The sequence below is a fragment of the Micrasema longulum genome, unplaced genomic scaffold (assembly GCF_059751315.1).
Source record: "Micrasema longulum isolate JH-2025_06_02 unplaced genomic scaffold, ASM5975131v1 h1tg000274l, whole genome shotgun sequence".
Taxonomy (NCBI): Eukaryota; Metazoa; Arthropoda; class Insecta; order Trichoptera; family Brachycentridae; genus Micrasema; species Micrasema longulum.
The window spans coordinates 1,504,839-1,523,431 of NW_028277478.1; the positions used below are offsets into that span (position 1 = coordinate 1,504,839).

The 18,593-nt window shown below is 29.3% G+C and overlaps 1 protein-coding gene across 1 annotated transcript; it reads left to right on the forward strand.

The window, feature by feature from the left end:
* The first annotated feature begins 1,101 nt into the window (after nt 1-1,101).
* Nucleotides 1,102-17,156, forward strand: Osi12 (DUF1676 domain-containing protein Osi12). The gene is made up of 3 exons (XM_088224262.1): nt 1,102-1,839; nt 2,370-2,497; nt 14,324-17,156. Exons 1-3 carry the CDS (start codon nt 1,407-1,409, stop codon nt 14,501-14,503), a joined length of 741 nt encoding a protein of 246 aa, XP_088080388.1. The 5' UTR covers nt 1,102-1,406; the 3' UTR covers nt 14,504-17,156.
* The last annotated feature ends 1,437 nt before the right edge of the window (nt 17,157-18,593 follow it).

The following is an 18,593-nucleotide window of genomic DNA, read 5'->3' on the forward strand; positions in this document are numbered from 1 at the left end:
TAAGCCGTGTAAATGTCTATACTTCTTTATTCCTTCTCATTTTTTTTCCCTCTCTAAGAACTTTTTCATATATTGTAGACATGAAGAATAGTAAAAATGTTCTCAGATACGGTGTGTCGTGCGTATTAGTCAAGCTGTCATATATTGTATTACCAACAAATTGGTACCAATATTTGCAAGAAAGTTCCCTGACAAAATTATTTTTTCATTCTTAAAGCAATGCATATTTTTAACTACCAGTTATTTTTTTTTTTTTTACTTATTTTGTTTAAGTCCATGATAAACATAGCCTAATAAAATATTTACATCTATACTTATTCTAACATTATTTATCACTATTGTACAATTTTGGTCCAATTTTGTAATATTTTCACTGTTCTTTTTTATTTGAACTTGTATTTACTTTTGTATATTTACTACTTATACTATACCTTACCTTGTATTTTTTTAAATACACTCTTTACATTTTAAATATGGTTACACTTTTCTCATTTTTTAAATGTTTTCTGGCATTTCCTCAAACAACTTTATTTCTTTGATCGTGTTTTTAAATAACATTAAATACCATTATTGTGTCCCTCTTGTTAGTTTTATGTTATTTTTGTTCAGATTCTTGAATATACTTTTCCGAATATAACTATTGCAATTGGCTTAAACCGTATACATAATGTATCCAAAATAAAATAAAAATGCAGCTCCACTAAGAAATTTTAGTAGAAAAACTCAATAATATAAATAATATGAAATAAAAAAAACATGCAGAATTTACCATGAATTAAATTGTTTTTTGTTTTTGCTTAGTAATTAGATTTATAAACTGACCTTATGTAGTACTTTGATACATTTTTTTCTGCGCTATTTACTTTGTTATATACTTACTTTGATTTATTTTTTGTATTTTGTTTTCACTTTTAGAAAGAAATATTCAATTGATTATCTTGACTAATGATCTCCATTTTAATTCCAAAATTTTATATAAATGGCGTGTCAAAAGAACACGCACAGACGCTAGAATAGATAATGGTTCAAGTATAAACAAACGCAATTGACCTACCTTACAAAAAGGTCGGCTGCATCTTACATCTCTCACGGGTCTATCGCTTTTCTACTCTCTCATCATACATGCAGCAAACGGTTACAAAGCCTACATCTTATTTCGCCAAACCTCAAATCGACTACGCTTAAGTATAAATATTCCCCCGAACCACTACCGCCGACAGTCTTGTTCAAGTCTCGCTCCAACGGTCACCCTCTAATAGAGCCTCCTGTGAAAGTTAATCCAATATCAGTGTACCAACTTCCGCTAAAACAAAAACACTCGTGGTCATCGCTCGCAGTTATACGGACGCTTCCCCGGAAAAAGGCATCGACGCGCGAATTCCCCACCCGATTTCAGGACCTGAAAAATGTACAGAAAAATGTTTGTAAGAGCAACGTGCTTAGCTTTCATGCTGATTGCTGTTTCCGGCGAAGTAGCAGAAGACAGTACCGCTGCAGGATTCAGAACGGTATTGAGAGCTTACGACGAGTGCAATAAATCTGTCGGAGGATTTACACCATGCCTCAAAAAGAAGGCTATCAATTTTATCGACAGACTTTCTAAAATCGGAAAGCTTCCGATCGGAGAAGGTTTATATGTCGTTAAGACATCGGAAATGGATGTGAAGGCTGTGACTGATAATGAACTTGAAAGCTCATTGCCAAGGGGACTTGAAGAGAGGGACGAAGCCTTAAGTAGCATGCTGATGAACAGGATCATCGCCTTCTTCAACTCAAGAACCATTCAAGTGAACTTCCCTAAAATGGATTCTGAACAGCTAGGACGTGGCTTGGAAGAAGGTTAGAAATAAATAATAATTATCGTTTTCATTTCGTGTAAATGTTTTTTGATTCTTACCAGTTTTCGGTTAAAAGTTTTCAATTAAAGTCATATTTTTTTTTAATGAGTATTTATCGTGTTATGTCATTGTGTGTTTTTCTATGGTTCTAAAAGAAATTTATTAGTATTGTTTTTGTAAAGTATATTAAAATTAAATTTCTTTTAATTTTAGTTTCTCACAGAAGTGTAAAAAAAGTGTGGGGTTATTTAAGAATAGAAAAGAATACAAAAAAAAACGATACTATTAGTACAGTTTTATAATTTTATAAAATTACTGAAAAACATGCTATTAAATAATCATTGTAAAAATATCCTTAATGTTAAATAAGATGTTTAATTTTGTTTAAGAACACCATTTGTCTTTGTATCAGTCAATTATTATTTTTTTTAACAATATATATTACACGTGTTCATACATATATATTAAATTAATTTCGGCTTCTGTTTTCTTTTTTTTAAACGATTAATATATTTTTGCACTTTTTTGTAGGTCGTGGAAAGATGAAGAAGATGATGGGAATGATGGGCATGGGATTTGCCATGAAGATGGCTGCCATGGTTCCCATTGCGATTGCTGGTCTCTTCATGTTAGCAGGAAAGGCTCTCATCACAGCTAAGGTAAAACAAAATAATAATTATTATTTCGAAACCTAAAGAGTTTGGTAAATAAAGAACTCATTTGATATAAAAAATAGCTTTAGCACAAATTTATTGACAACAAAAATTTAAAGGATTTTATATTTATTATGTCTCCTCTATAAAATAACATAGAAACTCCCTCCATTTATGTCCTTTACATACTCATATTGTTGGTCTCAGGACCTCAGGTCTCAGATAATAATTCAATTTCTAAATATAATGAATAATAAAAAAAACAATTGAAATTACTTTAAAATGAATAGATTAGAAGATATCATGACGCATTACTTGATTAACGTAATAAGTGTTTGATTCAACTGTGAATTGAATATAACTGAAAAAAAACATATTTACAACATGCATGTTCATTATATATGAACACAATTATTAATTTGTTATTTTAAGTATTTTTTTAATTAAATAACATGAAGTTTCCATCAATTGCTTTAAAAATAGAGATCTTTTCAATCCTAAATTATACAAAATAAAGAAAAAATGGAATTTATAAAAAAAAAAAATACATTTACTGTTGTTATTTTGCCCTTAAAGGCATGATTAACTTTTGTAATAGCAAAAGAAATATCGTTTTATTTTATTTATATCTTGTGATGAAATAATCCGCGTTTTTTAATTTAATTTATTTAATGCATTCAAGTACATAGGTACGTTAATCATTTGAAATTAATACATACAGAAAAAACTACACTCGGTAAATGACTATTGTCTTTTCAACCTTTGAACATTTTGACGTTTCAATAAAAATATAATTCTAATTAGCTGTTTTTTGTATCTCATTTAAATAATTTAAACAAAAAAAAAATGCTTTTATTTAATTTAATAGATTTTAAACTAAGTTATTTTAAGTTGACTCATTATTTATTTGAAGAAAGTGATTATTGGAAATTAATATAAGTGTATTTAAGTTACAGTCAATACCTAAGGAAAAGTACTTTTTTTCACTTCAAAACCTTCAAATTTAGGTCGGCATTTCAAAATCAATCACTTCAATAGCTGATCATAACATAAAGTACATTTCGTTTGTTCGAATCATGAATAGAAAAAAAGGTGTATTTATATTAACCCACTTGACTTTCTTTGAATTTGTAAAGCTTTAGTTCAAAAACTAATATAGAGATCTACTAAATAATGGACGAAACAAAAAGACCTTTTGTTAGCGTGAAAAGCTTCGAATTACTTTCGTTAGCGTGGTCGTAGTACATTGTCAGCTTTGCGTTTTTAAATTATCCTAATAAACACCTTTTAGCACTTTTATGACAAAAATATATCTTCTCAAATATGTTAGAACCGTAACAAAAGATGACGAAGTGTCTGAGATTTTGCCTTAGACAAAAATGAATAGTTTTTTGGCACGCAGATTCGCGTTAGCGACATGAAACTAATATGGATCTTAACAGACAAAAAAAAAGAGTATTTGTGTTTGTGGTAAAATAACATTATTTCAAGAACACTTAATATTAATATACACAATTACTATTTAATACGATTTGTATATTTATTAAATATATTTATTTACATTAATGTTTCCCATTACGTAAAAGAAAAAAAATCAATTCTTGTGTTCATAATGAGGAGTGGCGTCTTACAATAGTTTGTTTATTTTATTTTAAATTATATATTTTCTTAAATAATATATAAATAACAAAAATATATATGAACGGTGTTTTTAATCAGTGCTACACAAAAATTAATTCTCAACGTAATTTTTCACTTCTTTTTAAATATATTGTATTTCTGACTACACTATTTATTTTCTTTGTTCATTTTATTAAAGAAAAATATTCCTCTATGAGTATAGTGATGTTTGTCTGTAGTTGTTTTTAATTTGGGAATTAAGATATTACCACCTGTTGTAGGTCGTATAATTCGTTGGTAATATTTATTTTCTTACATACACTTTTTTTATTAGTCACATGAAATTATTAGGTCTGAGTTAAAGATTTAAGTCCAGCTTTCTCTTCAATTGTTAGAATCATCATCATCATCATCATCAGCCTCTTGTCCAATGTTGAACATAGGCCTCCCCCTTTAGTCTCCATATTTCCCTATCCTGAGCCAACCGCATCCAACCACTTCCTGCTACTCGTCTTATGTCATCAGACCCCCTTGTCCGAGGCCTGCCGACACTTCTTCTACCCGTTCTGGGTCGCTATTCCAGGATTTTTTTGGTCCATCTAGAGTCTGTGATTCTGGCTATATGACCAGCCCAGCTCCATTTCTGGTTGGCAGCCCTATGAACCACATTGGTGACCTTTGTTCTCGCTCTAATCCATGTAATGGTTTTTCTGTCTCTCAACGAAATTCCCAGCATTCTCTTTTACATGGCTCTCTGTGTCACTGATAATTTGTGTAAATTTTTTTTCGTGAACACAAAAGTTTCACAGCCATATGTCAGTACAGGGAGAACACAAGCATCAAAAAGTTTCTTCTTTAAATAATGTAAATACTTCGGAGATTTTAGGATATATGAGAGCTTACCAAAGACGGCCCATGCTAAACCTCGCCTTCTTTCTATTTTGACCTATTGATAATATTTCCCGAGGTTTATTTCGTGTCCTAGGTATATGTCAACCTTTTCAATGATTTGTCCATTTACTAAGATGTTACATGTTTGGTTTTCATCACTCATTACTTTAGTTTTCGAAGCATTCATTTTCAAGCCTTTTTTCAGGGATGCTATATTAACTTCTTTTATCATGTTTTCGAGTTATTGTTAGAATACAGTAAAAATGTTGTTGATTAACTCAAAATATTTTTAATCTAAAGAGATACCTTAAATACGCCATTTACTAACACAACGTGTTTTGTATTGTACGTCCAGACTACAGATTTTCAGAGAAGGAATAAGAGGTAAATAGAAGGTGTTGGTCAAACCCTTAACAAACGTTAGCAGGTGACCCATTAATTTATTTGTAGAGATTAAGTTTTTATTTCTTATTTCTTATTTTATTAGGGAAATCAACAGTTCTACATACATATTTTTAGTAAACAAACAGATATAGTGTATAAACTCAGAACCAATAACAGATTTCCACATAGTATACAAAGTTAGTAAAGAATATATATTACATATCAAATAAATACAAACAATTTATACATATAAAAATGTTATTTTCAAGTACTCAATAATCAAAGATTTTTTAAATATTAATTTTAAGAACATTAAGTTACTGTAAATTGGGCGGGATAAGGACAAAAAAGGACAAAAATGCTTGAAGAGAGGATAAGGAGGGGGGGGGGGGGGGAGATGTATATATTTATTATTATAATGTCTACTAAGTTACATAATACATTTTTAGTTTAAATTTTAAATCTGACAGAGTGATGTTTGTATAATCTATATTTTTAAATTTTGTATTGTACATTGAAAAAGTCCTACGAAAAAAAGCATTTTTAACATACGATGTCTTACTTGTTGGTACATGAAACAGGTGGTACCGTCTACAAATCCTGGCTGGCACATGTATTGTTATTAAAACAAGCAGCTCTGTACAGTCAACCATTCCTGTCACAATTTTGTAAAGCAGTAGTTGGTCCGCACACACTCTGCGGTATTGTAGAGAAATGATTCCATGGAAGGTGGAGGCAGTGAGGGTAGATACATAAGAAATACCGGTTTTGTATTTAAGGTACTTTATAAATTTATACCACATTTTTGTTATTTGTCAAGATTAAATGCATTTTAATTGAAAAAGTTTATTACGTTCACTAAGGAGTGACGTGATTAATTTATTAAGCTACTAAAAAGGTTATCGAGTTCAATTCACTGCACGTTTTAAATGTAATACTAAATAAAAATATTTTATGCATTGAAAATCTATATTGATAAAGTATGATGTATTCATTTGATCATTCTTCTAAAACAATAAATAAGATCATATAAAATTAAGCAATTTACAATAAGTGCTATAATGTTGTGTCTTAGGCTCCATAAAGGTGCTTAGAAAACTGTAATTTACGTTGATATAGATGTTCAATCATTAGTAAAATAGTAAATATTTAAGTGTGTAGAGTATCCACGCTTACGAGTATCAATTAAATTATAGGTCAAATACCCTTTTAATTCATGTACGTATTTTTTATTTTATTCAAACAATTCTTTGTCACGATTAAATATCGTTAAATTAAAATACTCGTTTTCATGGCAAGAAAACTTAGCACAATTTAATGCATGCATATTTAAACTTACTTATTACAATACAAGTTTGATAGAAATTGTATTAACATCCACAAAATCCTTCTAAAGTAGGAAACAAATTTACAGATCCACGACTCAATTGTTTTATTTTCGTCGATTGTAAGCCTTACATATGTAGGTAACTAGGTGTAATTACACGATTTTCGTGGGTTTGATTTCACTTTATTAACATTAATTAAATCCTGCTTATGGATGTGCGATTTGAATTTTTAAAAGGCCTAAAATCACCAGATAGAATTGAAAATATAAAGTTACACTATGTGTGAGAAGTTTAAATAATTTCTTTCTAATAAAATTATATTTTCTAATTTGAAAATAAGGTATCTTTTTTATTTAAAGTTGATGTTTTGTTTATTACTGCGGATCATAATAGATCTGAAAACAAATCTCAATTACAATATGCATTATTATTAATACTTAAAAACATAACTGAATTAATATTAAGCTAATTATACCGTATTACGGTAAAAGTATTAAACAGTCAAATAGACAAGTAAATGTTTATTACGCATTTTATATTTTAACAATAAAAATGCTAAAATTTTATGCTTTTTCATAAGACAATATGATATTTCTCTTAAGCTTAATTCAAAACAGCCTTAAATGCGGACAATATTTTGAGTTTCCCCAAATTTAGTAGACAAGAACTGGATTTAACTCCCTGAGGAGCTGTTGCCTAGTATGTAGGTGAAATAATTTAATTAGATGAATCTCACCCGCAAAAATAAAGGTTTCAGCTCTTTAACTTCACAAACATCAACAGATGAAAGAATTTAAGGAATATAGATGTTCAAATATAGGCAGATTGGTGAATGTTACACAGTGTGTAAAGTGGCCACTTAAACCAGCCATTGACTGGTCATAAGCCGTGTGGACGCCTAGACTTCTATATTACCTTTTCTTAAATGTTGTTCATCTCTGTTGTAATATGTTAATCTTAAATACGGAGTTCGTCTGTTCTTTTTACACTTTAAGCTAGGTCAAAAAATGAATTATTTGCTTGTCCTACACAATTAAGATAACTACTGATATGCTTTTTTGCCATCTCGCAACCGAAACTACAGAATTGTTATTATTTTTTAATATTTGTCTGAAAATTAATATGTTTTTAGTATGGTTAAATTGTCATACATTTTTACACATTTTAATATGTATTTCATTTTATTGGTAGCTTTTCGTAAATAAAAGTGAGTTTAAAAATACGTACGTTTAAATTAGAAAAATTATAATTTTTTGTATTAAATAAATTTATCTAGAATTTGTTCCAATTTTATTATAAAGAAGCTTACGGTAATATCCCTCGTAACAATTCTACTAACATACAAATCTTGTTCACTGAACTGTTAATAAATTATTTAGCATTATTAATAATTAATATACCACAATGCCTTTCGCCGGCATTTGTAATTTTATTAATCAACGGGAACGGATTACTCGTTTTAAATTAACGGAATTTCTTTACGATTTATGCGTAATAGTGCGTCAAAGAAAAACGCCGGGCAAAGCAATTATTTTATGAGAAAAAATACAAATTTGTTCTCACTACTGTTATAACTCCAAGCCACATATTAACACAATACTTGTGAACAAAATAAACCATCGCATGTCTGACTTGCCTACATAGCAGATGGCACATATTTTTAGATGAGTATTTTTGTTTTAATATTTACAACAATGCTTTGTCTCATTGCGCAGGTACCATTTTTTATCAGTAAAACTTTCAACGGTGTCATTTGGTGTGGTAAAGTTTGCTAAAAAGGTTTTTTTCATTTAATTTTGTAATCTGCTTTGTTCATATTATCTGATTTTATTTATTTAAATAAGCTATAATGCACTTGATTGCTTACAAAGTTTATTTTGTAATACACATAGAATTCTCGATTTGTTACAACAGAGAGGAAAACATTTTTGAGAAGGCAAGATGGAAGTCTAGGCATTTTTTTTATTTTTTTATTTTTTATATGGGAGTTGCTTTATTATTTACCTTGCTTATAATATACAAGGTTTATATTTCAAAAAGTGGATTTTTCTGCAATTAAATATTTTAAAATTTATCTAAACTATTGGGATCAGGAGGGATATATTAATGTGGGCTAATCAGGAACTTCTCAGCATTTGCTTACGTGGAGAGGAAACCACTTTAAACTCTTCAAGAGAAGCCGGCCTGTTGGCAGAAGTCAACAGGCCTTCCGTTCCACTAGAGGAGTGTTCGGCATTTTGTTCCCTACTTTGGTTTATTATACCAATTTCCTGCGCTTTATTTATCATGTATGATACTACCTCTCGTGTGAGTTCTTTATTACCTATCACCGATGGGATGTCGCTTAGATCTTCACCCAGGCCTCTGCACCGCGCCTCCAGCTGTTGTCTTTGAAAGCTGAAAAAGGGGCAATGCATCAACAGGTGAGGGACATCTTGAGGAGTTTCATTGTCGCATGGGCAGCTGTCGATCTCTGAGAGCTTAAAGCAATGCAGGTAGCTTAAGTCTAGGCATTTACAGGGCTTATGATCTGTCATTTTTTTATTTGACACTTTATATAGATATACAATATATAAATACATATAAGGGCGGGCATATTGCCTTAAGGCAATTTCTTCCTACCTACCCAAACCGTTCAGTTTGAAAAAATTATAAATACATGGACACATTGAATCTTACAATTTTATACAAAAATGAAAAACAAAGATTAACAAAATAAAAATTTATATATAAAAAATGCAACACTTTACTATGAAGAGAAGAGAAGGGATAAGAATGAAAGAAAAGGGATAAAGGAACAATTTAAATATTTAGATAGTGACATTTTAATCTTGACTTAAATGTAAATAAAGAATGGGCGTCTCTAACATTAGTGGGTAGATTATTCCACAGTCGAGCGGCTACTACTGTGAAAGAGGAGGCAAGAAAATTAGAGCCATGACAGTGTATTTAAAGGGTTCTCTCGTTAATAGAACGAAGAGATAGTCCGTGTTGTGAAAGAGGTTGGATGAGCTCTCTCAGATAAACAAGCGAAGTGGGATTATTTAAAATATGTGAAGAAGTGATAGAATGTGAATGTTTCTTCTATGCCTGATACTGAACCAGTAAAGTTGCGTTCAGTCATTGGCTGGTTCAAGTGGCCACATTACACATTTTGTTACATGTACCATTATATCTGTGTTTAATCAACATCCACATTTCTTCAACTCTTCCATCTGTTAACTTTTGTGAAGTTAAAGAGCTCAAACCTTTATCACGTTGGTAAAATCTCACCGTTATAGAGTTGCTTTTTTTTTTAATAAATTTATTTCACAATAAACTAATAATGACCCCATAAATTGCATTTTGAAAGAGAACGTAGTGATCAAAATATATTATTAAAAATAAAAAATCATTTTATTTACTTAAAAAACATCCTGAATTTTTTTTCACGCTAGCAAGTGTCGTCCTAGCGAGCACTCATAGATCAAAGGCCTGAGATTCTCACCTCCGCTCTTTCACAACTCGATTCCTACTTTTAAATAGTGAGTTATATTCAACTGGTTGAAAACAGCCAAATAAAAATGTTTGATAAAATCGTATGAACGAAATCTGATAAAAAAAACAACTGAAAGTATCTTAAAAGGGCGATTTAAACGTTGTTTTTGTTCGTAAAAGCTTAAAAATTATCATTTACCAAGCACAAATGTCCATTCATAGGTTGTTGAAAGTCGTCATTTTACCAGTTTTATTTTTATGTATTTAAAACAATTTATTTCATAATTATTTCCTTGCTAAAAACCAATCTTAACATGCATTTAAACTAATATTAGAATCAACCATTGATTTAAGTTTACTAAACACTTTATGTTATTTTGAAATACAAAAACAATTATTTAATGTTAGAAAATATATAACCACTTACCGGTTTTTTTACGTCTACCGGTTTTTAGACAATTGTCCGATTATTTGTTTTTGTATTGTTTGTGCTACTGTTTTGATAGACTCGAATCGTTGTTTGATTTATGTATTAAAATTGTTCTATGTAGTTTTACACAGTAAACACCAAGCCAATAAGTATATTAAAAGTACTCTTTTTGTCAATTTTGTATTTGATTTATTTACTGACAGTGTGTTTCGTCTTTTTTCCCAATAATACATAAATATCAAAAGCAATCATCATCATCATTCCCTTTCCGCACCTAATGGCGCATAGGGCTCTGCATTGGTACACCAATCGTAGTGTGTCATGATCATTTTTGTTCCATGAAGGTAAGATAATCAGCCTTACGTTTCAGATACCAGTCCAGGGACTATGAAATTTTCTTGTGTAAAAACACCTTTTCAATAAGTTTTTCATGTCAACCACGTCGGGAAACGAACCCGAGACCTCTTGCATGGTAGACAAACGCGCTGACCATTGCACCACAAGACCAACCATATGACAATAATGCAATGATTTACTATATTTCTAAGTTTCTTACGTTTTATTTAATCTCGAATACCGTTACAATATTTTTCGCTTACTATCAATTATATTCGATAAAGTTTAGCGATTAATCATAATTAAAAACTCATTATAAATTGACAAGCATATCAAAACGTTAAAAATTCCGAGACCCATAAACAACTCCGCGCTTAGGTATCAAATTCGACCCCAAAATATTTGACACCATTTTAAACCTTAGTACACTACCAAATTTTAGAAATGCCTGTAAGAACGATATGAGGAATATTTATTTATATGTTGCGCATAAATTTATTGCCCAGGTACAATTGACCTTTCGCCTTTAGATAACCCATCATTAATTATTCTTTCTTTTCTCGTCTATGAATTTGATAAAATAAAGGCGAATTTCATTGCCAGGGGTTATAAAGTTCACGATCAGACTCTTTAAAGCTCCAGGCAATATTGGAATAAATGACTAAAGGTCCCACGCTGTCAAACCGTATCTATTATGCTTGATGACCCTAGCTGACTACGTAGCTTTCTCCGATCACGAACATGGTCGGATAAGGTACATTTATTAGTACTTTGATATAATCATTTGATGATTTGAGATTTCTTTGAGATTAAGGTCATTACTGCAATTGAATTGAAAGTGAAATTCCTACAAAATTATTGATTGCGACGATAATTATTTTGTTGAACTTTAAAGAATTATAATATCATCAAGATTCGTATTTCATTGCAACCCACCGGAAAAAGAGAGTTGAAATTTAATGGATTAATCAGCAGGAACTGATAAAATGGATGTTTAGGTAAACTAGCATTGATAGGTGAATAATTTTTAACCAGGAAAAAATTCACAGTGTAAAAATGTATTTTTTTATCCAGCCAATAACATATTGCATTGTAAATGTCTTATTTAGACGTAAGTATCCTCCTCTCTAATCCCGACAAATATTTTATTAATTTTAGCTTAAAACATTTATGATTGAAAGTTAAATTAAAGTTGAATTTATTAATCAGCACGTGGTGCCTTTTACTTTATAAAAAGTACGTGTTATTTAGAAATGAATATTTCAAATAATATACTGTAGATAAACGAGAAAAAAAAGGATAAATAGTTTATATGTAGATGCTTACATATTGTGTTAAAAATAAATCACCAATAGGTTTATAAAAATTAAAAAGTACGAGTAACGATTTTTTTAATTTAAAGATTTTTAAAAAAAGGACAGGTATGCATATTTTTAATCATAAATACACTGACCAAAAACTTACAAATTATACTCAGTATAAGAGAAAAAATGTATTTTTAAAATTACAAAAAAAATTACAATATTTATTCATAAAAATATACGAAAACTAGAAAAAAAGTCAAAAGAAAGTAAATGAATGTTTGAAAATACATGAAAGGACATGAAAAAAAAAATTACATTTTTATTTGACATTTATGCATATTATTACAATCTAAATTATAATAAATGCCATCTCTGCGTAGAACATGTATTTGAATGTCGTAAAATAGAAAAAAAAAAAAAAAAAAAAGTTTTAAAAAGTAGTATGGAAGGGTAAAAAATTCAACAAATTGCGGAAACCCTTACCAACCAAGTCATTTTTAAAAACGAACCAATAAAGCAAAGTAAATATCATTTTTAAATCAATTACAGAACCAATATTCATTTTGGAAAAACTTTTGTGAAAGGAAAAAAAATTGATAAAAAAATCACCCCAGATACCTGTGTGGACATCATTCACAAATTATGTTGCGAGTTATCAACGCTCATTAGGTCATTTTATAACATCGACAGCTTTTGCTAAAAGACTGCAAAAAATATTCAACTCGCGAATAAAAAAAAAAGGTTTTTTAAATTTCTAAAAAAATCAACGTTTTGTGAAAAAAAAGCAAATAGGTTTTATCAAATAATTTTAAAATACTCTTGAAAGCGTTTAACTTTTATTTTATTGGAATCTATGGTTATTTTTTTATTTATTATGTTATTATTTTATTATCTAGTAATATATTATTCTATACACCAGGTAAGAGTATTGTTTACATTTAACACATTTTAAGTATGTAAAAATTATTATTATGCTCTTAAAAGTTAACTAAGTAGGTCGTTATCTGATTACAAATTATTTGATTAAAAAATCCATCAATTGTTGTTGGTCTACTACGTGATTAGAATTGAGTTAAACAATCAGGTTAAACAAAGAAAACTTAATTCAAATAGCTCTGTTAGCCGAAACCACAAATTGGTAGAATTACCAATTTAAATTTATAACCCATTTTTAAATTCGTGTAATTTTTCCGCAAGTTTTCTGAGTTAAAGTGGCTTTTTCATTAAAATTTATTTTGAAACTTTTGATTCAATTTCATATAAAAATCAAATGTCAATATCACTTATAATAATTTTATTTATATTGGTGTTTTATTTTTATTTAAGTCGTGGTGTAGTCATCAACGCGTTTCCCTACCATTCAAGAGGTCTTGGGCTCGATTTCTTATATGGTTGACTCTAAGTATTTTTTTAAAAGGGGGTTTTTACGCTAGACTTTTTTCATTTCATAGTCCCTAAACTGGTACCTGAACCAACCGTATGACTGATTATCTGACCTTCGTGTAGCAAAAAGAATCAAAATATCTTGCGATTGGTATACCAATGCAGTGCCTTATGCACCATTAGGTGCAAAAAGAAAGTGATGATGATGGTAATGAAGAACAAAAAACATTTATGTTCTAATGAAGGTTTTCATTTTAGATATTCTGAATTAAAAAAACTCTAATTGATAAAATTATTAGTAATAATGGTCCTCACATAAATAAAAGGTTTCGAAATTTTTTATAATTAAAAAATCAAAGTGTTCCTATGGTCCACTTCTGTCTTATTTTAGAAGTGCAAATAATTGAATTTAAACACCCGTCGGCGTCGCCCCTAAGTCCACAATTCAAATACAAAATACTACTTGACATAAACACTTTACTTTTTCCTCCAACAATGATAAAATTAAAAAATAGGAATATATTCATCACTTAATTGTACCTTGGTAAGGAAGCTTGTGTAGCTTTAAAACCGGTCGGTAATTAAATCAGTATTCAGTGGTTAAAAACAAAGTGCTCATATTTCAATTTTGTAGTGAATGGCCACAAAGTTAATGCTTCAAATATGTATTTCTTTTCAGATCGCCCTGCTGCTTTCTGGTATCATAGCCATCAAGAAACTGATCTCCCAGAAGAACCAGCACCATGAGTCTCATGGCTGGAGTTCTGGAGGAGGCGGCGGATCTGGCGGTTGGGACAGAAGAAGCATCGCCCAAGCTGATGCCCAAAAACTTGCCTACAGCTCGTACCTGCCCAAGTAGAAACGCGGGCATAATTAAAAACACACCTAATTGTAATTGTATGTAAGATTGAAAGTCGTGTGCGAAACTTTAGCTGGTTACATTATTTTTTTTAGTTTTGTTATTTTTTGTGTGAATTTAAAATCGTCTTCATGGGACACTGACTTTTAGATTACACAGGTACAAGGTCGAGATTTGCGATACGTTTTTGATTGAAAATTAACTCTGTTACAATTTTAAAATGTTTTTTCATCGTGTTCTATTAATTTATTTTTTGTTATTTTTTTAAAAAATTTTCGAAACTATATTATTTGTTGAATATGGACTATTTTTTTTTCTGATATAAGGTTAAAATTCTCTTCACTTTTGTATTTATTTACGACGCATAATCACATTTGTAATAATATTATTACATTGGTTACCGAATTACAAACAGTCCAGATATGTTAAACGGTGTTACAGCATCATTTTTGTTCGACAAAATAGGCGGTGAAATGAACCATTTAACGAATTCTAAATTAAAGACTCTCTAACACCATGTCCTTCTGGGAAGCGCTTTCAAAAGAATACCCCGGAGGAAACGGACCCAACCAGCAGGACTTGCTTTATAGTGTGGTTTGTATGACTAAATAAAATCGTTCTGCTTGTAGCAGGACATGTTTTAGCCATATTGCATTTTTTTAAATGTAGCTTTTGCCCATACGCGAACGCCACGTCTTAAAGTCACTACCGTTTTGGCTAGGCTGATTTTAGGGTCATAATTCAAAATTTTGCTTGTAGAAAAAATATTTTTAAATGCACGCGGCTAGCTACGATAAAATTTTTCGTTGACAGTGGAAAAGCGGATATTACTGGTTGGTCGTTATATCATTAAACGCAACATATAGAGTTAAGTGTACAATTCACCGGAACTACCCAGATGACTGGGTAGTTCCAGTGAAATTAGAGAGTAAGGAATAATCCTTACTCTTTAATTTTAATGTAAAACATTAGATTGCTTGACGTCTTTTGTTTTATGCAGTTATTTTACTGATAAAAACACTTTTTTGATACCAGAGTACAGCATAATTGTATGACAAAGACTTTGATTGCCTGCTGCAGTGGCAATATAGAATCCGATGGTGTTTGTCGTGTTTTTCGTAAGGAACGAGGCAAAGTTTTTGGTCGCGATCTTCTAAATCAGAATTTGGAATCTTGTTAGTACTTATTTAAATAAATATTTGATGTCAACTGTTAAAAATTAAATTATTTTACCACTTTAGTTTAAATTTAGCATTTGGGCATGGTGCCAAATATATTTAAACAAAATAATGCATTCAGTTAGCTTATCGATTGGATAATAATATTTTTCCTTATTTTCTACAGAAATTGTCTTTCGAGCATTAAAAATATGTTCAAGCAAATTGTTAGAACAGTTTTTTAATTTAAAAAAGTTTTTTTTTAACAAATATCACAAACGCATCTAATTAAATACTTACCCAAACAATTGATCATCTCTTAAAGCACCGACAACTGTATACTTTACCCTACAAGGATTCTGAAATTTCGTAAAAAAAATCATTTATTTAATATCAATTAATTACACATGACGTCACAGACTACAATAAATTTATTTTCATTCGATTTTTTTTCTCAGATATTGAATTTGATACTTGATAAATGAATGGCAAAAAAGTATCTTTTTATATTATCTAAGCTGGATACATCAAATAAATTTTAATTGTTGATAAAACTTTTAAAATTTTTGTATTATTTGTATGTGTTATTTTACTACATAAACCCAAAGGATGCCCATAACAAACTTACTTAAAGCAAAATCTTTTTCTTTTAAACTTATACACTTTATTGCTTATAGTAAACTTATATGAATAGGTTTATCAGTGCTATTGTAGTAAAACAAAACTCAATCTTGTAACCGTATATTTATATAAATATATTTATTTTAATGTTTTTACCACTTTCGGAGATACCACGTAGATACCAATATCTTTCGTAACATAAATGTTCAAAGCAGTTACTTTTTTAACGTTAAAAGTTTTTTGTTACCATTTTAATTTTTACATTTTCTGTGTTTTTATAGAAATAATAAATCTTTTATTTTTAGACTAACATAGATATTCAATTTTAAATAATTGTTTGATAAATATTTATCAAAATACTAAAGCAATAATCGGGCATTTATATTTACATTTATTGTTCATATTTCTTAATTACTATATATGCACATAATTTCATTATTATTTTATTACATTAACATTTTGTTTTTTACAAGATTTTTTTTTTTTGTTTTTGTTAACTTGGCCATGAACATGTTGACTGATTTTGTTTAATTTATTTACTTGTTTATTTTATTTTGTGTTATTGAACGTTCGAAGTGCAATCTTGTCACTAAGTTTATTTTTAGTTAATTTATTGTTTATTTTTATTTTATAACGTCATGAAAAATACACGTTTCATTTTTTATAATTTATTTAAAGTCTAAAGCCATGTAGTATTATTTAAATGTATATTTAAAGAAAGGGTATGAAAGAACATATTTATTGAAAGTACGGAAAAGAGCGGGTTCAGTTGTTATGCTATTTATTTTTTTACCTTTTAATTGTTTGTTAATTAAATACTGTTATTTATTATGACTAATTTATATGAACGTTTTAAATAAAAAAATAATAATTAAGTGTGTTTTATTTTTTCTTACCTTTTGAAAAATTATCCATCGTACTTAAATATTTATTATTCTCTATAGGCTTTAAATTGTTGCTGTCCTAGATCTCTTTATGTACCTTTAGCTATAATTTTGAATAAAATAAAGAAATAAACGTGAAGTATTTATTTTAAATATGTATTCGTTTCGGGTTTAGTTTCTATTTAAAATACTTAATTATTTATTTAAATTTAACAAAAAAAATATATATATATTTATGTAACAAAAAAGTTTTCAATGTATTTCGTTTTTTTTATTTTATTTTATTTTTCTTCATTTTATTTCATCTTATTTCATTTATTGCATTTCATTTCATTTTTTTTTTTTTTAGTTTTTTTTTTGTTTAATTTTTTAAATTTCATTTTATTAATTATTATTATTTTATGCATATTTTTTTTATCTTATTTTTTTTATGTTTTTATTTTGTTTATTTCATTTTATTTTATTTGGAAAACCAAACGTTCTACCAACATATTAATCATCATTCCCTTTCCGTACCTATCGGTGCCTAGGGCACTGCATTGGTACACCAATCGCAGCGTATCTCGAAATTTTTTTTTACAAGAAGATAGGATGATCAGTTTTACGCTTCAAGTACCAGTCCAGGGACTTTAAATTATTTTGGTATGAGAACAACCTTTAAAATCAATATTTCATATCAACCATGTCAGGAATCGAACCCGAGACCTCTCGCATGGCAGGCAAACGCGCATACCATTACACCACGAGAAATCGATATTTTATACACAAAAAAAAAAATATCTCAATTTAGTAATTTCCAACAAAAAACAAGTTCAAATTAAAAATGTCTAAAAAATTTGAATGTTTTCCAAAAATATACGAGATAATAAATATTCTTGTGAATGTAGCTTTTCCACTGACCCATATGCATGGCACGTTCTAAGTGTCAATATTAGTTTTGATTATTTTTTTAAATAGAACTGTATTCTTCAGCAAGCCGGACACTGAATAAAACCAAAATCCTGGACGAATGCTTTCGACCCGTTGACTCCTAAGCAAAATCCCCGAAAAAATAATTTAAGTATAGATAAGTCCGCTTCGTAGCGTAGTGATTGGCGCTCTCGCTTAAGATGTTTTATGTCCATGGTTCCATTCCTGACAGGGCGAAGCCATTTTTTTTGTTTTACCTTTAAAAGTTTAGTTCTTCAGTAGTAATATTTAATTGTTGTTCAACTGGCACCTGAAACGATATATTATAATCACATAACCTTAGGTCCTAGGGCGATTTCTTGAAGGGGCAATTTGATATTAATTTTTTTATCTTTAAAATATTTTTTTTTTTCATTCTTTTTTTGTCTTGAAATAGTACAAACATACATGAATATCGTAATATTAATTTATATCTAATAATCATTAAAGTTTTTGCTAATTATGAACATTTCTATATTA

Coding starts and splice junctions, on each gene's coding strand:
- Osi12 (XM_088224262.1), top strand. CDS start 1,407: ATGTACAGAAAAATGTTTGTAAGAGCAACGTGCTTAGCTTTCATGCTG. Junction 1,840..2,369: donor AGGACGTGGCTTGGAAGAAG/GTTAGAAATAAA, acceptor ACTTTTTTGTAG/GTCGTGGAAAGATGAAGAAG. Junction 2,498..14,323: donor AGGCTCTCATCACAGCTAAG/GTAAAACAAAAT, acceptor ATTTCTTTTCAG/ATCGCCCTGCTGCTTTCTGG.